Raw genomic sequence first — 21390 nt, 5'->3', positions numbered from 1 at the left:
CCCTGGGATGCATAATTCATAGTTACTAATCAGTAATGCTGCAATGGAACTTTAAACACTGGTGATGTCATGAGCCTTAATAAGTTGATCCTGAGAACAATTTACATGCAAGAAGAAAACAGGGTAAGGTTAATGGCAGCAAAGTTGTTCCGGAAGCGCCAGGACAAAAAAAAAAGTGAATACAAGTACATGCATGACTGAGATGAGCCAGGAAAGGCACCGGCCAGTGATTCTGCAAAGGCGCAAGGTCCGCAGATCTGGTACTGTGGAAACAAAGCAGAGAGTGATGAGTGCAGCTGCCATAGCATATATGAACAAGCGCCACACAGGGAATCTAGGGATGTGCACAACGCTATTCCACTGTCTAATATTTTAGGCCACAAATCAACACATTTTTAAACAAAAATAAGACAAGAGCGCTGCTGGATCATTTAAGAAGTACAGATCAACACACTTTGGGACGAGGCTTTCGCGTTGGTAATATTATTGGAAAAGCTCCTGTAAAGACATCGTTATTCACAACTTGACACTTCATATGGCTTCTCTTCACCCTCTTCCTTGTGTGACGATCCAACCCACATGAATACGTACAAAGCGAGCGGCGTCATAGAGCCCGAGTAGCCCGTCAGCACGCCGAGGATGGCGTGGGCAATGACGTGAGCCGCGACCTGCAAGTGCAGAGGTTAATGTTCCTTCCCTGCAAGTGCAGAGGTTGCACAGCAGGTGGTACTGCAACGCTGGATTAAGCTCCGAAATTGCTTTGGAAGTGTCCACCAAGGGAATCCAAGCCGCGCGCGCCGCCTCTGGTCTCCGCGTACGCCTACATCATGCGTATGAACTGGAGGGTCCAACAAAAAAGTGGATGAAACATTTCTAGGATGGAAGTTTTAAATCCAAGGCCTTATTGTTAACGAAACAATCCTATCTGGAAATAATAAATTAAACGATCAACAAATCCTAGCTAAGTCCTACTCCAGTTCGCCACCATTACTATTCCCAATCTTCTTCGCCGAGCCCTTGGGTGCTCCGTCATCGTCCTCGCTTGATCCTTGCAATTAAAGCACCAGGACGAAGAAACCCACGACCACGACAGACGAGGTCATGCTCCAGACAGCGACGACCAACCCGGGCGGCATGATCAGGGACACCCGGTAGGCGAACGCGCAGCTGAGGGCGCCGGACAGTGCCCAGACGACGAGCTGAAGCCGCCGCCTCTCTTCGGCTCCCTCCTCCGGGGAGGGCTCCCGCGGCAGCCGCTCGGCGCGGCGGAGGCACAAGAAGAGTGCGGCCAGGTCGGCGTAGGCGAAGGCCAGGAAGGCCAGGTCACGGGGCCTGTCGCGGACCTCGCGTGCCGTCCCGACCAGGATGCAGGCGAGGAAAATCATCAACACGGCCGCCGGCGCGCCGGCGTTGCAGTTGCAGCACGCCGCCGCCTGGCCATCCGTTCGTAGCATCTGATCATGAGCGCGATCTGTCTTGGGCTCCGAAGGGCACTGTGGGTTCGGCTGAACAGGAACGGCGGCATTGTTCTTCTTCACCGCGTCCATTGACAGGAGGGTTCGATGAGCTAGCAAGATTATTCCCCGGAGCAACCAAGCAACGCTGCTCTGGATGCTATTTGTTTGTGTCGCGTGCGAATGTGCGATGGTGCTGTGCGCTATGGCTCAGAAACAAGTCTGTATTTATATCAAGAACTGCATGCACGGTGAGTAAGTTTCGCTGAAGTGCATCTGCTGCTAACCTGCACAACCTACCAAGACGACAAGAAAGTGGCTTTGTGTCAAGGAACTCTAGAAATTAACGATACGCGCTAGCTTAGGTTGACTGGCCAACAGGTCCAGAGAGTGACATTCCCAATCCATTTCCCGAAAAGAGGTACGAAATTCAAATGAACTGCTTCATATGGGAATCATGTACGACCCAGTTTTACACGAAGAAATCCATTCCAAATAGCATGTTCTGTACGAATTTCTACAAATACATTCGTTCTTGTGAAAAAATATTCTAGCTGCGGATCCCGTGGGTTAGTCCAGGTGCCCAGGACTACCCTGGATTTGGCCCAAATAAATTTTAGTAGTATGGCCCGTACTGGAGAAATTAAGAAAGCAGCCCATCTACGGCCCAGCGAGCGGGCATCCGGCTCCACAGCAGCCCCTCAGCGCTCCAGTGGTCCCGAAGCCCCCTCTATCTCCAGCGATATCATCTAAATCTCATCACCTGTTCTTTTCTTCCACGTCAACTTAGGGTGTGTTCGTTTCGTTTCAGAGGGGTCTAAAATACAGATCGATAAATTAGAGGTTTAAAGATTTTAGAGGTTATTTAGAGGGGCGTTCGTTACCGGGGCGCCTAACGCGCGCACGAGGGGAGGAGCAGGGGCGCCGCGCGGCTTGCGGGGAGGAGCAGGGGGCGGGGCGGCGGCGCGCGGGGGGAGGAGCGGGCGCAGGCGGGGGAGGAGCACGCGGCGGCGGAGGGGCGGGCGCCGCGGGGGAGGGGCCGCGGCGGGGGAGGGGCGCCGCGGGGGAGGCGGAGCAGGGGCGCCGCGGGGGAGGGGCCGCGGCGGGGGAGGCGCGGCGGGGGAGGCGGAGCAGGGGCGCCGCGGGGGAGGCGGAGCAGGGGCGCCGCGGGGGAGGGGCCGCGGCGGGGGAGGGCGGCGGGGGAGGCGGAGCAGGGGCGCCGCGGGGGAGGAGCTCGCGGGCGGCGGCGGCGGGGCGGGGGAGGAGCTCGCGGGCGGTGGCGGGGCGGGGGAGGAGCTCGCGGAGGCGGCGGGGCGGGGGAGCACGGGAGGCGGCGGGGGAGGAGCTCGCGGCGGCGGGGCGGCAGGGGAGGAGTTCGCGGCGGGGCGGGGGAGGAGCTCGCGGCGGCGGGGCGGCGGGGGAGGAGCTCGCGGGCGGCGGCGGCGGGGCGGGGCAGGAGCTCGCGGGCCGGCGGGGGAGGGGCCGCGGCGGGGGAGGCGGAGCAGGGGCGCCGCGGGGGAGGAGCTCGCGGCGGCGGAGGGAGGAGCACGCGGGCGGGGGCGCGTGGGGAGACGAGCCGAGCGATTAGAGGGCGTTAGAGGCCTCGAGGCCTCAAAAATTTCTGGAGGTCTAAAAGAGGGCCGTTCGTTTCCCACCATCTAAAGTTTAGAGGTTTCGCGCTATTAGAGGGGGAAACGAACGGACCCTTATTCTTTATACCAAACTTAACTCCAACAACACCCTCTATTTCCTTCTTCTATACCCCCGTAATCTCAATTTTTTATTTTTTTTCCAACCGGCCCCCCCCCCCCCCCCCCCCCCCCCCGCCTCCTCCTCCGCCGCCCGCGCCCCTCCTCCGAGCCCGCCGCCCGCGCCCCTCCTCCGAGCCGGCCGCCCCTCCTCCTCCGCCGCCCGCCCTCCTCCGCCGCCCGCGCCCCTCCTCCGAGCCCGCCGCCCCTCCTCATCCGCCACCCGCCCTCCTCCGCCGCCCCCCCCTCCTCCGCCGCCCGCCCCTCCTCCGCCGCTCCTCCGCGCCCGCCCGCCGCTCCTCCGCGCCCGCCCGCCGCTCCTCCGCGCCCCGCTGCCGCCGCTCCCGCGCCTCGCGCGCCCCACCGCGCCCTCCCGTGCCCCGCCTCCCGCGCCTCGCGCGCCCCACCGCGCCCTCCCGCGCCCCGTGCCCCGCCTCCCGCGCCCCGCCGCATCTCCCGCGCGACCGGATGGAGGACGCCGGTCGTTGCCCGCCTCTGTGCGGGACGCAGAGCGCGTCCCCCATTTTAGCGCATGCGTAGAGTTTACCGATGGAATGATAGAGTCGCTACAGTATTCTGTATAATAGAGAACAGATCCCTTTACAGTCCACCGCTGGAGATAGCCGCTCCGCCGCTTCGTTCCTACTTCCGCCGCAGCCCGCGCCCGGCGCCCGTCCTACCAGCCCCGCCACCTCCTCTCGTTTCTGTGCGCAGGCCGCGGGGCTCCCTGCCCTCCCTCCGCCCGTCGCATTGCCAAGCCGGCAAGCCGCGGCTAGGGTTTGGGCCCAAAATCGCCGCCGCCGGTCGATTCGCCGTCTCCGGCCGCTACACCTCGGCTTTCTCAGCTCCGGAGACCGCATCTGCACCGCCTCCCTCAGCTATTAGGTGGTGAACTCAAATTTCACCTTTCTTTTCTTCCCTCAGTCCTGAAACGTCTACAATTTTTCTGAATTGTTCCCAAGCCCAATTTTGCTTGATATGTGAATTGGAAGCTTTCTTGTAGTGTTGTTAGATAGTGTTGCGAAATATTTTAAAAAAAGAAGAAGAAGATAGTGTTGCAAAAGGCGAACAACTTAGACTAGTATTCTATTTACGTAAGACCTTATCTTAGAACTATTTATATAATAATTTATGCAAGTTTCGAATTTATTGCATTGGATTCAAGATATTATAAGACCTTCTAAATATATTTGTGCTATGTGTACCGTGGTTTTGGTTGATTTATTATGTCTGTGTACTGAATTTCGTAGCATATTTTGTAGTTGTATACTGTATTGTGTATTGGATTATTACACTGAGTTGGATGTTGCCTGACATGACTATCCGTTGATGGATTAATTACAAAAGAAAAGAGATTAAGTACCCTGCGCCTAGCTACAAAATTGCATTGTGTAGAAAGTTATCTTCTACGTACTCACTACAAGCTTAGCTGTGTGTTAAGATCATGAACAGTACCTACTGTTTATTGTTTTGGATAAATAAATAGTAAGATAAATAAAAACCTTAAATTCTGATAAATAAGGCTGCTGCCTTGCCTCCTCTTCAAAGCATCGACCATCCTAATCTCTTCTCTCCAGTGTTGCTGCAGAGAGAAGGGAAGCGTGGAATCATCGAAGGGGAAGAGAGAGAGAGAGAGAGAGAGGATGGATGCAGCATGGGCTTGTGCGGTGGGTCGAGCCGTCGACATGGCTGACTCCGCCAAGCGCTTCTTCCTCTCCTTCCGCCGCCCACCGCAGCAGCAGCAGCCACCACCGCTGCATCCAGGCCATAACCCCGTAAGTGAACTCACACTTCTCGCTATTCAAGTTGACATCGTAGTGGTAGTATACTGTCTTGTCTTTGTATTGCCAGGAATGAGGATTTCAGCGGGGTTTAATTACGAATGCATCTAGGCCTAAGCCTAAACTTTCCATTTTAAACTAATGTAGGGTTTTGTGGAAGCTGAGGCATTTATGTGATGAGTTCTGTTTTTAAGTTTTGGGGGTTAGAAATTAGGAGCGCAAAGGTAGTCATGGTCCATTTCGGCTGTAGTTTTCTAGCGAGTTAGTTTGCGATCTGAAGGGCGGTAAAGGGTACATAAGTTATGTTTGGAATAGCCGCCCTGAGTGTTAATTTACACAACATAGACATAGTTTCGTCGAGGTCTGAATTTTGATTGTACTCCCCTTAACAATGAGGCAGCACAGCTGCCCTAGGTGACCTGTGATATGGATGGTTTTTTTTGGCAATTCATGTTTTCTTCACAGTAGTTCCACAAGGACACACAATAGAAGCGTGTACTGTTGTTTTCATAAAAGGGAATTACCAATTGTGGCATTCTAGTCCCTCAAATATGTTTGGAACATGAAATGCCTCTGTTACAGTATTGCTTCGGTAAGAAGGCAAGAAGCAGCAGTACTTTTCTTCTATGCACTCTTAATACCTGTTGTAACTCTGACACATTCATTTGCCAGCTTTCGGGTCGGGGATGAACTTGGTGTTCGATGAAATTATGGGTTTCTGCTTTTGTTTTTGATTGGCATGTCCTTTGGGACCTCTGATTCTTATGCCCTCCATTATTTCTCTACTTCAGGTTGATATCTTGAAGCGTTTGCAGCGACAAGCATTCTATGACATCATGCAGCTGAGGGAGAGACAAGAGAAAGTTGAGAGAGTCCTTTCGTTGTTCAAAGCTTCCAAAGTTGGTCCATTTGCAGAAGAAAGCACTCAGGTCAAGGGCGTTATCAATGTCGCTGGATCGCTGTCAAGAGAGAGTTCAGAAGCAGAATCTGGTATTAGTTCACGATTTGTATTTCAGACCACTGTTCGGAAGAAGGATTCCCTCTTTGCAGAGCTCATCACTGATCATAGATACATGTCTCAAGAAAATGATCATACTGGGAGCCCTCTTGTGTTGTCAAAGGTGATGTACTTGTCAAATATCAATGACTCGCTGTCTGCTGCTGCTGTACCAGTTGGAGCAACGTGTGATGATTTTTCAACTGATCCTAATCTTCAAGAGGTAATTCCTTCAGGCAATCAGTGATGCCTCTGTTGCTATCCTTTTGCCTGCTAATGTATAAGGTAACAGTTTGCTTGACAGGAACATTGGCTGGCCAGCTTGCGTTCTTCGTTGAGGCCACCTTTGCTGATTAAAAGTCACAAATATGCTGGTGGCCTAATACTGAGATCAAAGAACTTTGCTGTTTCTCTTGCTGAGCTGATTTCAGTAGCTGGGCAGCCGGTAAATGCTGGTGAAGCTAGCAGAGTTTTCACAGAATTTGGGCAATTTTCATATCAGATGCCTGATGACATAAAATTGACTTTGTCTGCTGCCTGGCACGGACCAAGTGTGATTCCTCGGAAGAGGAAACCTTCGGCTGGAGGTTGCATTGATGTTGAGCTGAAATTCGATGAGGACTCCAGAATCGGGGCTTGGATTGAGATCAACAGGAAGTCAAACCCACGGTCACTGAGATGGGCTCTCACACTATCAGATACCCCGGAGGATGACCTAGGATGGGGTTTGAGCTTGCGGAGAGGGACTGAAGCCAAACCACAACGGTTTCAGGTAGAGGGTTTTCTGAATTTGCATCTGGGCAAGAAGGCTGCTGTGCAACCTGGTATCGTGTTCAACGTGGACGGGGGGAGATGCACACCTGCTCTTGTATTCCACTCAAGCTGGTCCTTGTGATTCACTAATTCTGGTGTAGGAAACTTTTGGTAGATCAGAGAATGCAGAAGGAATTGTTTGTACCCTGTTGAAGAAAAACAATTCATTTATAAGCGCATGAAGTGTTACTAAAATGGTAATGAGAAATCAAAACTTCCATGACGTACTTCAGCACTTCATCTGTATCAAACCAGTGAATATTATTGATCCACCGATGAAATGTAGGAGTAAGTTACAGGCAACGATGGTAAACAAATAAACGAAGTGAACTTTCTATAGCTGGAACTAAAAAAGGTTAATACAAATGACCAATTCATTAGCAGAAAACGATGATCAACATTCTGTCTCTACATACACTCTGTCTATGCTATAGAAGGATACGGCAAGTATATCTGGGAAAGAATCATCAGTTTTGTTGCTAGTTCCTACACCAATTCGTCAGCAGTGCTAATCTTGTCGAGTGGTTCGCCTTCTCTGGCAGCGTCACAGACGACATTGTCCACGGTTTGGTACTGCTGTTGGTCTTTGCAGAGCACAAGCATGAAGAAGCCTGTGAGGACGACGGACGCGGTCATGCACCACACGAGCGCCGCCAGCACGGGCGGCATGACGGCGGCCACACGGTAGGCGAACGCGCAGCTGAGGGCGGTGGACAGCGCCCACACGGAGGCCTGCAGCCGCCGCCTCTCCCCCGCGGGCGACGCCGGCGTCAGGCTCTCCGCGCGCCGGAGGCACGCGAGGAGCGCCGCCAGGAGGGCGCAGGACCCGGTGACGAACGCCAGGTCCCGTGGCTCGTGGCGCGAGCGCCACGCCGTGACGGCGAAGCTGTAGCCCACGAGGAGGAGCGTGGCGGCGCGGAGGCACGCGCCGCAGGCGCAACGGAGGCGCGCGGCCGCCTGCCCGGCTGCTTCTTGATCCGGCGGCTGCGCGCGGGGATCAGCGACGCCCGCGGCGGCGGGAGGGGCAGCGGCGATGGTGGCCTTGTCCATGGGAAAGAAGAGGTGAGAGTGGGAGACCTCGATAGAGAGCTGCTTGCACTCGTCTCTGAGGAGCTTTTGTTAGCTCTAGCTGCTTCCTCAGCTGATGCTTCTATCTTCACGGCCTGCACAGATCCAGTGAGCATGCATCCTCCCCTTTATGGTGTTCATGGCGAGGAGGATTTTCCACAGAAATTCCACGTCCGACTGGTCCTCTCATCCTGCTACTTCCATCCAGTTTCGGTACTGGAGAACCACGCGGCAAGACCGTACCTGTCTGAAGTCTGAAGCTCTGAACAATAGATTACTACTCGGCCGCTGACGTTGCGGACATCCCGCGTTGTCTTGTTGTCATCAGTCATCCATGGCTCCTTTTTTCTTTGTGGAAGTGACTCACATGACTGGTTCATTAGCGCTCCATCGTCTTCGACACCGCAGTGTTCTCGACCTTCGGCTTCGCACGCATGGAGGATCACTCAGGCCGGGGGATCGAAGCAGAGCAACGGTCAATCCGATGATCGAGTGGTACTGAAGCACTTACGAGCATTGACTTCATGGAGACTTGGCGGTCGTCTATCGAAATTTCTGAATCCCTCGCTCACGCGTAGGCGTGGCTAGATGGACTAGGACTACGGACGAAACCGCGTGCACCGGTCAGTCTGCTGCTTGTTTCGTGCTTAGACAGACGTGAATCGCAGAACCGCGTCCTGAGTTACTAGTAGTACGTGATTTGTTTAGCTAGTTGAAGTTAACATACACTTGTTGATCGAACCAACTCTTGGCAAGAAAGGCTAAACAAATTGAAGCACTAGTGCAAACTATAATATGATGATCAGCCTGCCCGATGCTGGAAAGCTACATCGGGCAACCATCGTGTCAGTGACACTTGTGAAAAGGCTAAACACGCCTAGAGGATGGCTCTCTTGCACTTTGAAATGACAGAAATTTGCGTCCAAGCACTTGTCCAAGCACAGAGATTTCACTTGTAGTCCTATATGGGTGGCAGAGTGAAATGAACCGGATTCCTGAATCGAGGAATCCGACTCCCTGTATCGTCGTGATAGTCCCTGGATCAAGCGCTATCACATACAGAACTCATTTCAGGCATAATATCACAGTCATACTCATAAGAGGTCATTCACGGGTTTAATTATTACATAAATCCAGAGGATCTGTAGTACGGAATTTATTACAAGCCTTTCGGCTAAATCGAACAAGCAGAAAGCGCATAGCGGTAGCTAGGTCTTCGGCCGTCCTCCATCTTCGGGATCCACCTCCACAGGCGACTTGAGCGAAGCTCGGGCCTCAGTCGTACCATCCGTCGTCGTTGGGGTCGAATTCCGGGTCGGATCCTGCATCGTACCAGGCTATCCCCAAGGAATGGGATAGGTTCACGTCACCATCCGTATGCAAGCTTTAGGTGGTCTATACTACGGGTGTAACAGAGTTCAAACGGTAAAGCTGGGGTTTTCCTATGCATGCAATATATATATAAGAATACACTTCTCCTTTCTGTTCCGACTCGGGCTCTTCCGGCATTCCGGACTCCCGGTCACACACACCTTCCAACACCACCAAGTCGATGCGAGGACTCCCTCTCCTCGCATCTCAACTGCCCCCTGGCAGGACAATATTCTAGAGGGAGGTAGAGATCATGAGTAGCACTAGCTAATAAGAGCAACAGAGGAGTAGGGATGTCCATAACCGAGGACGCGGCTATACGTATAGTTTTCACCCTGCAGGGGTTGTACACCTGGACCCACTCGAATCGACACTAGCCGGAGATCAGCCGACTAGTATACGAAACACCGGTCTACGAAACGGAAATAGGAGCCACGGCACCATCCGGCTTTCCCGGGTCTTGGGCGCATCCTCCCGCGAGAGGTCGCCCCGGGACTGTGAAGCCTCCCATGCGTCTCGGGGAACGTGAGGTCAGCACCTCCTTCCCTTGCACCGATACTCGATCCTCCTACCGGCTTGGTACCGCGCTTGCTATAACCGGACCGGGCCCACCCTCATAATGGGTAAGTGGTGTGCACGCTTACAAAGTCCCACAAGTCATGGTTACTCTCACCCGGTCCTTATCTGCCGGAGCGGGCATCTTCGTCAAGTGCGTGTCCACCACGGTGGTCCGCAATTGCACCCTTAACGGGTGCCCCGAACACCTCAAACACATAGCCAAAACTGTACCCGCCACAGGTACTCCGTAGGGTGTGCCAAGATACACACCCCAAGCCCTCGATCCACGATCGAGTTGGGTCGCCCACTCCCGGCTAAGCCCTAATCACCAACTCCTGATGAGAACCTCTTCACACACGCCAAGACTATCCATCCATACCCCACACATACACTTTCAAGGATTTACAAGGCATATCATATAATAAACAATTTAAGATGGGTTGACAAGGAGTATGGACCGTAAAGAGGCCATGCAGGTTTATCTCGATATATATATATATATATATATATATACACATACAGCAATAGCATATCTACAAGCAAATGCCTAATAGGAGTTCAATTCGTAGATGGGTGTGAACCTGGCGTCTCTTCGAAGTCCTCCTGAGCCTCCGGGTAGTCCTGGTCGTCGGTCAGCTCCTCGCGGACGGGTCCTATTCGTAAATACGAGTAAGAGTAGGGTCCAAAGTGCAAAAGTGCACAAAAGGTTGCAAATAAGATCCAAATCATCACAATACCTACTCTAACAGGTGGCTCATGATTTTAGAAGAATTATGAAACTGGTTTCATAATTTTCGGAGGTCCGGATAATTTATTATGAATTTTTTAAGGAAAAACCTATTTCTGAAATTAATAAAAGATTTTCAGAAAAGAAGGCCTGAAAACAGGGACACGTGGCAGCACCAGGGGGTGCCACATGGCATGCTGACGTCAGCATGATGTCAGCATGACGTCAGCAGAGGGGGTCCTGGATGATGACGTCAGCAGTGGGCCCTGCTGACGTCAGCGTTGACCGGTCAACGTTGACCGGTCAACGGTCAACGGTCAAGGGGGCTGCGGTCAGCGGGCCCCATCGGTCAGCCTCATCCCGAGGCTGACAGACGGGCCCCACGGGTCAGGCCGGGTAAGGTAAAAAGGAAAAAGGGTTCGGTTTTCTATTGGGCTCAAAGGAAGTTGGGCCGGCTCGAGGCCCGGCTAAGCTCGGCTAGGCTCACGGGGGTAGCTCGGCCTGCGGCTCAGCAGGCCGGCTCGGCAGGTGGGCTGACTGGGCGTGCGGCTGACTCGGCTCGGATCCCTCCGCGGGCCGGCTTCCTTTCCTCCGTGGGCTGGGCCTTCTCTCTCCTTCCCCTTCTCCTCTGGCTGGGCTGGCTCTTCGCCTTCTCCTTCTCGCGGGCTGGCGGCGTCGCTCCCTTCTCTTCTCTGACAGGACGGGCCCAGGCGTCAGCGTCCGCGGGATCCGGTGTGGCGGCCCGGATCTGGTGCAGCGGTGCAGGTGCGTGTGTGCGTGTGTGTGGCGCCCGAGGGCGCGTGCGGTGCGAGCTCCCGGAGGGTGCTCGGGGGAATGCCCCAGTGACATGGCCGCGACGCGAACGCGACGTCGCGGTCGCGTCGCGGGGTGGGCGTGCACGACGAGGCTGGACCAAGGCACGGCGAGGGCCAGGCAGAAGGGCGGCAGCACGGCTCGGGTGCGCACGCACGCGCGCGGGGCCTGGCATCCCAGGGCCGCGGCGTGGCCGTGCCGTGCGCGGGGCACCGGTACCCCAGGCCCGCGGCACGACGCGGCGGCGGTAGGGCGACGGCGGTAGCGGGGAGACGGCGGCGCGTCGGGGCTCCTACACAAAAGTGGCACCAAGGCCCAGAGGGAGGGGTGGTCCTGTGGCTGGCTACGGTGGGCTCATCGGCGGCGCTAGGCTCACGCCGGCAGCAGCGGGGAAGAGAAGAGGATACGGCGGCGACTGTGCTCACCGGTGGGGCTGACGGGGAGAGCGGTCGGCACGGCGGTGAGGCGGAGCAGGTGGGTCGATGCCGTGCAGGATGAGCTGCAACGTCGACGTAGACGATCGGGGCGCCGGCCTGGTGAAGACGCTCCGGCGTGGCGGCGATGTCCTCCTCGGGCGCTCCTCCTCCTCCTCCTCCTTCTCTCTCTCACTCTCGGGTGCGGCGGCGGTGAAAGGGAACGGGGCTCGGGTGGTTAGGGTTTGGGAGCGGCTAGGCTCTTATGCGCGGCGCCGGGGCTTTTGGGCGTCCGTGCCGGGACGCGTGGCGGCATCACGGCGCGGGCGAGCGGCTAGGGTTAGGGTTTCGGGCTCGCGGCGCGGGCTGTCGGGAAAAAGGGCGCGCGCGGCGGTTGCGTTGCCCTGTCGTGGAGCGGAGACAGGAGCGCGCGGGGGTGACGCAGGCGAGCGCGGGCGCGGGGAAAAAGCGGCCGTTTTGCTATCCTGTCGCGAGGCGGGCGACGCGGCGGAGGCGAGCGGGAGCCGGGAGTAGGAGCGGGGTCGCGGGCGTCGGGAGGAAGGGGAAAGCTGACGGGTGGGGCCCGCCCGTCAGCTGCCCCGGGCGAAGGGAGACGTGGCGGAGGCGAGAAGGGTCGCGACGGTGGGCTGGGCCAGGCGTTGGGCCGGTTCACGCGCGGGGAAAGGAAGAGAAAAAGGAAGGGCAGATGGGCTCTGGTCGCGTGGGTGGTGGGCTGGTGGCCCGCTAGGATTGTTTAAAGGGTAAGCTTTGGATTTGAATTTGATTGGCCAATTCGAATTCAAATCCCACATGTTTAAAATAGCAAAATGGAAAGTTTTAAGCGAGTAAAATCCAACAACCATCTTCAAATCAAGATCATACACAAAAATTTTGAAATCCACGATTTTTGTTAATTAAACCTTCTAGGGTTTAACATGGAATGTTACAGACTCCCCCCCCCCCCCCCCTCACAAGAATCTCGTCCCCGAGATTAGAGATTTACCTGGTCCTCGAAAAGGTGTGGGTATTTCTCTTTCAGATCGGACTCCTTCTCCCAAGTGGCTTCCCGTTCAGTGTGATTGCTCCAAAGAACCTTGCAGTAGGGAATGGAGGTCCTTCTAGTCTCCTTATCTGCCCGGGCTAGAATCTTCACGGGATACTCTACATACTCGAGCGTTTCTTGCAAGTCCACTGCCTCTGGGGGTATTGTCTCATCCGGTACTCGTAAGCATTTGCGTAACTTTGATACGTGGAAAACCGGATGTACCCCAGCAAGTTCTTCTGGTAGCTTTAGTTTGTACGCCAATCCTCCGATCCTTTGAATGATCGGATACGGTCCAACGAACCTCGGGGCTAGCTTCCCGTTGACGTGAAACCTCTTGGTGCCTCGGAGTGGTGACACCTTCAGGTATACGTGGTCTCCGACCTCGAACGAGAGGTCTCTCCTCCTCTTGTCGGCGTAGCTCTTCTGTCTGCTCTGTGCTATCTTCAGGTTCTCCCTGATCTTGGCGACATTCTCCTCAGCCTCTAATATAGAGTCCGGACCAAAATACGATCTCTCCCCGGTTTCTGACCACATCAGCGGTGTTCTGCATTTTCTGCCATAAAGTGCCTCGAAAGGTGACATTCGCAAACTGGCCTGATGGCTGTTGTTGTACGTGAACTCGGCATAGGACAAACTCTTCTCCCAATCACTCCCGTAGGCTAGCACACATGCTCTAAGCAAGTCCTCGAGTATCTGGTTCACTCTCTCGGTCTGCCCATCGGTTTGGGGGTGAAAGGCGGTGCTGTAATCTAGCTGAGTCCCTAGGGATTTGTGCAAACTCTGCCAGAACTTTGCGGTGAATTGAGGGCCTCGATCTGATACTATGCTTCGTGGTGCCCCGTGGAGTTTCAGAATGTTCTCTATGTACAATTCGGATAATCGGCTCACGGGGTACGTGGTCTTGACGGGGATAAAATGTGCCACTTTGGTTAGGCGATCAACGATTACCCAAATGGAGTCATTGCCCTTCAGAGTCCGGGGTAGTCCTGTGACGAAGTCCATGCAAATGTCATCCCACTTCCATACGGGAATATCAAGTGGTTTCAGCAGACCGGCAGGGCGCTGGTGTTCTACCTTGATTCTTCTACAAATGTCACACTTAGCCACGAACTCGGCTATGTCCGTTCTCATGTCGTTCCACCAGAAACGGTCCTTTAGGTCTTGGTACATCTTCGTACATCCTGGGTGTATGGCGTACTTGGAGTTATGCGCTTCATCCAGAATCTCACACGGATCCCTTGATCCTGGGGTACACATATGCGATCTTGCAGCCATATGGTCCCTTGGTCGTCGACCCGGTAGTCGGTCGCTTTCCCGTCTCGCATTGCTCGCTTGAGCTTCTGAAGTTCCGGGCATCGTCGCTGTGCTTGCCTGATTCGATCTTCCAGATCGTACTTGACTGTCATTGTGTTCAGGTGCCCTTGTTCTACTATTTCTAACTTCAGTCTCTCGAGTTCATTGCACAAAGCAGGCTGTTCCTCTCGAACCAGCAGATTGCTGCAATAGTGCTTCCTGCTCAAGGCGTCCGCTACGACGTTGGCCTTGCCGGGGTGATACTGAATATTCAGGTCGTAGTCCTTGATCAGTTCTAACCATCTCCTCTGTCTCATATTCAGCTCTGCCTGAGTAAAGAAATACTTTAGGCTCTTGTGGTCGGTATAGATGTCGCACTTGTTGCCAATGAGGTAGTGCCTCCAAATCTTCAAGGCGTGCACAACAGCTGCCAGTTCGAGGTCGTGGGTAGGATAGTTTTCTTCGTGTTTCCTCAGCTGCCGGGAGGCGTACGCAACAACTTTGCCATCTTGCATCAGCACACAACCCAGGCCTTGACGAGAAGCGTCACAATAGACGACGAAGTCCTTTCGGATGTCCGGAAGGGTGAGGACTGGAGTGGTAGTAAGTCGAGACTTGAGCTCTTGAAAGCTGGCTTCGCACTTGGATGACCATACGAACGGCACGTTGTTCTTGAGTAGCTCGGTCATAGGCTTGGCAATCTTGGAAAAGTTCTCGATAAATCGCCGGTAGTAGCCTGCCAAACCCAAAAAGCTTCGAATGTCGGTAACGCTCTTCGGCTGTTGCCACTCGGACACTGCTTTGATCTTCTCGGGGTCTACAGCAACCCCGTCTGCAGTCAACACGTGGCCTAGGAAGGCAACCTTCTCTAGCCAAAACTCGCACTTGCTGAACTTGGCATACAGCTGGTTCTGTCTTAACCTCTCGAGTACTACCCTCAGATGCTCGGTGTGTTCTTCGGCTGTCTCGGAGTAGATCAAGATGTCGTCGATGAAGACTACGACGAACTTGTCCAGTTCTTCCATGAACACCTTGTTCATCATATTCATGAAGTAGGCGGGTGCATTGGTCAGTCCGAAAGATACTACGGTGAACTCGTACTGGCCATATCTGGTCACGAACGCTGTCTTCGGGATATCGCTTTCCCGGATCTTCATCTGATGGTATCCGGATCTCAGATCGATCTTGCTGAAAAATTTGGCCTTCCGTAACTGGTCAAGCAGGTCATCGATTCTGGGCAACGAATACTTGTTCTTGATTGTCACGGCGTTCAGCGATCGATAGTCGATGCATAGCCTCATGGTTCCGTCCTTCTTCCTCACGAACAACACAGGTGATCCCCATGGCGATGCACTAGGCCTGATGTATTGTTTATCTAGCAGATCCTTGAGCTGATTCTTCAACTCGGTGAGTTCTTCTGCGGACATGCGGTAGGGTCGCTTCGCGATCGGTGCCGTCCCTGGCACAAGGTCAATCACGAACTCGACATCCCTGTCCGGTGGTAGACCTGGTAGTTCCTCGGGAAACACATCAGGATACTCGCAAATCACTGGTACATCTTCGAGTGTCCACTTCTCTAAGCTGTTCAAGTTGTACACCTGAGGTACATCTCGGGACTTCAACGGTTCCACTTCGACCTTCTTCCCACTAGGGTGTTCCAGGGTCACTAACCTGGGTGAGCAAGAGATGACACCCTTATGTGCTGTCAACCAATCCATTCCCAAAATAACATCTATCCCTTCTGACGGCAGTACTGTCAGGTCAGCTGTGAATGGTAGTCCCTGAATCATGATCTTCACTCCTTTACATGCTAATGTGCACCTATGATCCCCCAGCGGGGAGCTAGTGATGATAGGGTGGCTTCTCGGGGTCATCGGGAGGGATTTTTGTGCAACACACTTGGAAGAAATGTAGGAGCAAGTGGCTCCAGAGTCAAACAACACCAAGGCTTTAGAGCCGTTGATAAGATACTCACCTGTCACGACGTCGGGGGCATCCCGGGCTTCCTCCTCTGTCAGGTGGGTGAGGCGGCCACGGTCTGCGGAGCGCGGAGCTTGAGCGGGCCTGCCGGTGGAGCCAGGCGCGCGAGCTGGGGTCGAGGTCTTCTTCTCGGGGCACTCGTAGGACTTGTGGCCCGGTTTGTTGCAGGTGAAGCAAACAAACGGCGTCGAGCCACTGTTGGTCCTCTGTGCCGGCTGCTGGCGGTTGTAGTTGCCTCCTCCCTGGTTCTGTCCTCCGTGAGTCCTGTTGCCGGAGTAGTGGTTGCCTCCTCCACCGAAGTTCCTGCTCGGCTGACTGGAGCCGGATCGGAAACCGCTCCTCGGTGGCAGAGATGGTGCGTTCCTTGTCTTCTGGAAGGGCCGGTCTCGTACCTGGTGGTCGGTCTGGCGCTTCTTGTTGCGCTGACGGTCTTCCCATCCTAGTCTCTCCCTCTCCACAGCAATGGCACGGTTGACCAAGCTGCGGAGGGATGGGTACTCGCATCCCGTCACGATCTGACGGATGCCATGGTGTAGTCCTCGGAGAAACCAGAACTGCTTCTTCTCCTCGGTGTTGGTGTCGTCTGCAGCGTACCTCATCATCTTGGTGAAGTGACGCTCGTACTCCTCCATCCTCATCGTACCCTGGGTCATCGTACGGAACTACTGGGCCTTCTGGATCATCACTTGCCGGGGCACGTGCTGCTCATGGAATGCCCTGGCAAACTCCTCCCACGAGATGTGAGCTGGGTCATGATGGGAGTCACAGTAGCTGTCCCACCATGACTTAGCGGTACCCTCAAGCTGGTGGACGGCGAGTGCGACGCACTCCTCGTCGGTGCAGTTGGTGAGGTCCAACTTGGTCTCGATCACCCTCAGCCAGTCATCGGCTTCCAAGGGGTCCTCGGCGTAGCTGAAAGTCGGGGCCTTCAGACGGATGAATCTCTCGATCTTGCGCTGGAGGTCCTTTTCAGGCGGGCCATGGCGGTTGGCCCCATGGTTCCTCTGGTCAACTGACTCGGCCAGACGCTGAAGTAGCTGCGTCTGCCTGTCCATGATCTCTGCGAGTGTCGGCGGTGGCGGCGGTGGTTGCTGTGCTGGCTCAGCGTCGATCTCCTCATCAACCTCCTCCTCATCGGCTTCGTCTCCACGGCGTGCCTCCCCAAAGGCGCGGGGTGCGGCACCCGCGGCAGGTCCTCTGCCTCTTCCACGCCCTGCTGCCGGGGCTCGTGCTGGGGCAGCACGTCCGCGCCCACGGCCAAACGGGCGACCTCGTCCGCGTGCTTCGGCTGCGGCTTCCTCCTGGGCGGCTTGCTCGAAACGAGCCATCAGGCGGTGTAAGCATCTAGGCCCTCAAGGTATGTTTCGGTGATTAATGACAACCATTATTGTGACTAATGAGTTTGTGCAAATTTATAGATCATTATCGCTCATTTGGTTATATGTCAAAAGAGGCCCCTAATTTTCATTATTCAAAAAGGGCGATCTCGGTATTCAACTCAATAATATGTCAAGACTAAGGATCTTTCTAGTCCTAAGTGTCATAAGGTTGAGAAGGACACTTAGGTTAGTATAGGTTTTATAGTTTTGTAGTGATCGCACTATTAAGAGGGGTTTAGGCTTAGTAACTTGAGCATGGACATGGTCATTTGAAAATGGATGCACACAATGGTCACTCAGGTTTCTAGAAGCTCAAATAAGTGGTTCGCAACTTATATCTCAAGAAATATTTGGATTTCATTCAAGACTCAAGTCAGAAAACTCAAAATTAGAAAAATCCTTAACACCGGTTTAACCGATGCCTCAAGTTTTCTATACGTCGGTTAAACGAGGTCAGCAGAGTCTGGACAAGTCTATACACCGGTTCAACCGACGATATTTAAATTTAACGTCGGTGCAGTTGTCCAGAGACTTGGTTTTTAGTTGATCCGTGGACAACTACACTCACCGGTTAAACCGACGCTATTTGAAATTGGACGTCGGTGCAGTTGTCCAGTGACTTGGTTTTTCAGTTGTTCAATGGATGACTACACTCACCGGTTAAACCGATGCAACGACGGTTAATCTGCCCAAGCTGTAACGGCTAGTTTTCAGAAGAGGCAGTTTACATTCACCGGTTAAACCGACGATGACTATTGGAGGGACGTCAGATTAACCGGCGATACACAGTTTTCTGGCAGCTTTTTCTCCAACGGCTCTATTCGTGTGAGCTGCCTATATATACCCCTCCAATGGGTCATTCTAATACTCTTGACACCAGGCAACACCCAAACACACATACTATAGTCAAGAGCCACCTTGAGCTTCATCATTTCATACACTTGTTCATTCAATCATTCAAGAAGCAAGATTAAGGACTTGAGTAGAGAGAAGCTTGTGTGCATCCATTCTTGGTGATTGGTTCTTGCTCAAGTGAAGGCCTTAGCTTGTTACTCTTGGTGATTGGCATCACCTAGGCGATCTTGGTGATCGAGGTGATTCTCGCGGAGCTTGCCAAGGATTGTGGAAGCCCGGAGAAGAGAATTGTACGTGGCTTGATCTCCACCACACCGAGATGGTGAACGGAGACTCTTAGTGAGCGCCCTCGTCTTGGTGACTTGGGAGGTGACAATACTCTTTGTGAGTGTCACAACGTGGATTAGGGGTGTGTGCCAACACATCGATACCACGGGAAAAAATCCGGTTGTCCCTTGTCCATTTTACTTATTCAAGCATTATCTTTCTTGCAAATATTTTCATGTGCTTGATTTAGGGATCAGTACTTTGCTCTACCTTGCTAGGATTTATCTCTTTTATCGTTCCTAGCTTGCATAGGTAGTTTAGTTACCCGGTTGGTGAATTGGTGCCTTTCTAGTTTTGCATAGGTTAAGATTGCTTTATCTTATTTTAGAAATTGAAAAAGGCCCAATTCACCCCCCCCTCTTGGTCCATCGATCCTTTCAATTGGTATCAGAGCCTCGTTGCTCATTTGGATCATTAGGCTTCACCGCCTAGAGCTATGGCCAAGATGGGTGGTTCGCCGCCTCACTTCGAGGGCAAGAACTTTGCCTATTGGAAAGTTCGCATGGCCGCATACCTTGATGCGATTGCCCCCGAAGTATGGTTGGCAACTAAAGTCGGGTTCACCGGAGATCCCACCCCCGACCAATTAAAATGGAATGCTAGAGCTAGAAATGCAATTTTTGAAGCTATTAGTGAGGAGGCCTTTGCTAGAGTAAATGGCATGGACCTAGCAAGTGATATTTGGAAGGAGCTCATTGAGATTCATGAAGGTTCCACCAAAGTTCGTGAGCAAAAATATCACTTGTTTAGAGCTAAGTATGATTCCTTCAAAATGCTAGCTCATGAAAATTGTAATGATATATATTCTCGCTTGAATGTTATTGTCAAGGACATTAATGCACTTGAAATATCCAAAATTGACAGTGCATCCATCAATCGCAAGATCCTCATGCTCCTCCCGAAGCCCAAGTATAACATTATCAATGCTATGCTTCAAAAGGAGGATCTCGCCACAATGGAAGTAGGAGAACTTGTGGGCGAAATTCGCGCTCATGAAATGAGCATTCTTGGTATGTCCGAAGAGCCAACATCAAGCAAGTCAATTGCTCTAAAGACCAAGACAAACAAATCCCGCAAGCTCAAGATGGTCAAACAAGACTCAAGCTCAAGCAATGAAGAAGATGATCATCATGAGAGCTCATCCGATGTTGAAGATGATGGAGAACTTGCCCTCATGATGAGAAAGTTCACACGCTTGAATGAGAAGATCAATAAGAAGGGCAAGGTGAAGGCCAAGTTCATTGGCAAAATTGCTAAGGAGTCAAAGAAGAAGCTCCCCAAGCAACTTTGGGTCCCAAAAGCTCTTGTCACATAAGTGCAAGGCCCAAAGCTTGTTTGGGTTCCTAAAACTCAAAAATGAATTCTCATGTGTGTAGGTGAACTACAAAGCCGGTGGAAAATATTGGGTACTTGATAGCGGTTGCTCTCAACACATGACCGGCAATGATAGCATGTTCACCTCACTTGAAGACCCCGGCGATCATGAACATGTCACCTATGGTGATAACTCAAAGGGAAAAGTCTTAGGTTTGGGTAGAATTGCAATTTCAAAAGATTTATCCATTTCAAATATTTTGTTTGTAGAAGCACTTAGTTTTAACCTTATTTCTATTGCACAAGTATGTGATCTTGGGCTAACGTGTGCCTTTGACAAGAATGGTGTTGTAGTGACTCATGAAAAAGACAAGTCATTGGTATTCACGGGGTTTAGGCATGGCAATATCTATTTGGTGGATTTCTCTTCAAAGCAAACAAGCACCATGACTTGCCTCTTCACCAAGTCGTCTCTTGGGTGGCTTTGGCATAGAAGAATTGCTCATATTGGCATGAGCAACCTTAAGAAAGCCCACAAGAGAGGGATGATCACTGGCATAAAGGACGTCACTTTTGACAAGAACAAGCTATGCAAAGCATGTCAAGCCGGGAAGCAAGTTGCAACTCATCATCCTATCAAGACGATGTTGTCTACCTCCAAGCCGCTCGAGCTACTACACATGGATCTCTTTGGTCCAACTTCATACAAGAGCATTGGTGGTAACCTCTATTGCCTAGTAATTGTTGATGATTTTTCACGTTACACTTGGATCATGTTTCTAGGCGATAAGGGTGAAATCCCGGAAATCTTCAAGTCATTTGCAAGAAAAGCTCAAAGGGAATACAATTCCCCAATCGTGAAGATCCGGAGTGACAACGGCACCGAGTTCAAAAATATGAAGATTGAAGAATGGTGCGATGAAGAAGGAGTCAAACATGAGTTTTCCGCCACCTACACGCCTCAACAAAATGGAGTGGTGGAAAGAAAGAACAAGACACTCATCACCCTAGCAAGAGCAATGTTGGATGATTATGGCACGTCCGAGAAGTTTTGGGCGGAAGCAATCAACACGGCGTGTCATGCATCCAACCGTGTGTATCCTCACCGACTCCTCAAGAAAACTCCATATGAGCTCATCACCGGGAGGAAACCAAATATATCATACTTTCGGGTCTTTGGTTGCAAATGCTTCATTTATAAGAAGAAAAGGCTCGGTAAGTTTGAAAGTAGATGTGATGAAGGTTTCTTTCTTGGTTATGCATCAAACTCCAAAGCATATAGAGTATTCAATCAAACCTCCGGGTTAGTTGAAGAAACATGTGATGTGGAGTTTGATGAATCTAATGGCTCCCAAGAGAAGGTTGTTGGCTATGAAAATGTAGGGGATGAAGAGATTGAAGAAGCCTTAAAGAAGATGTCCATTGGGGATATCAAGCCGGAAGAGATGCATGAA

The 21390-nt window shown here is 52.6% G+C and overlaps 2 protein-coding genes across 4 annotated transcripts; one reads left to right on the top strand and one right to left on the bottom strand.

Annotated features, from left to right (window-relative positions):
- The first annotated feature begins 3571 nt into the window (after nt 1–3571).
- LOC112886058 lies at nt 3572–7020 on the top strand. 3 transcript variants are annotated; one of them, XM_025951814.1, is made up of 4 exons: nt 3572–4087; nt 4791–4977; nt 5775–6203; nt 6273–6430. In XM_025951814.1, the coding sequence occupies exons 1-4, from the start codon at nt 3735–3737 to the stop codon at nt 6279–6281; spliced, it is 978 nt and encodes a 325-aa protein (XP_025807599.1). In that variant the 5' UTR covers nt 3572–3734; the 3' UTR covers nt 6282–6430. The 3 variants fall into 3 exon arrangements, with proteins under 3 accessions (XP_025807599.1, XP_025807597.1, XP_025807598.1); XM_025951812.1 differs by having other exon boundaries at nt 3589–4087; nt 6285–7020; XM_025951813.1 differs by having other exon boundaries at nt 3949–4087; nt 4780–4977; nt 6285–7020.
- Nucleotides 7021–7140: 120 nt separating this feature from the next.
- LOC112886059 lies at nt 7141–7956 on the bottom strand. The gene has a single exon (XM_025951815.1). It carries the CDS (start codon nt 7841–7843, stop codon nt 7280–7282), a length of 564 nt encoding a protein of 187 aa, XP_025807600.1. The 5' UTR covers nt 7844–7956; the 3' UTR covers nt 7141–7279.
- Between the last annotated feature and the right edge of the window lie 13434 nt (nt 7957–21390).

Source organism: Panicum hallii, chromosome 3 (assembly GCF_002211085.1).
Source record: "Panicum hallii strain FIL2 chromosome 3, PHallii_v3.1, whole genome shotgun sequence".
Classification (NCBI taxonomy): domain Eukaryota; kingdom Viridiplantae; phylum Streptophyta; class Magnoliopsida; order Poales; family Poaceae; genus Panicum; species Panicum hallii.
This window is presented reverse-complemented; position numbering and strand designations above follow the sequence as displayed.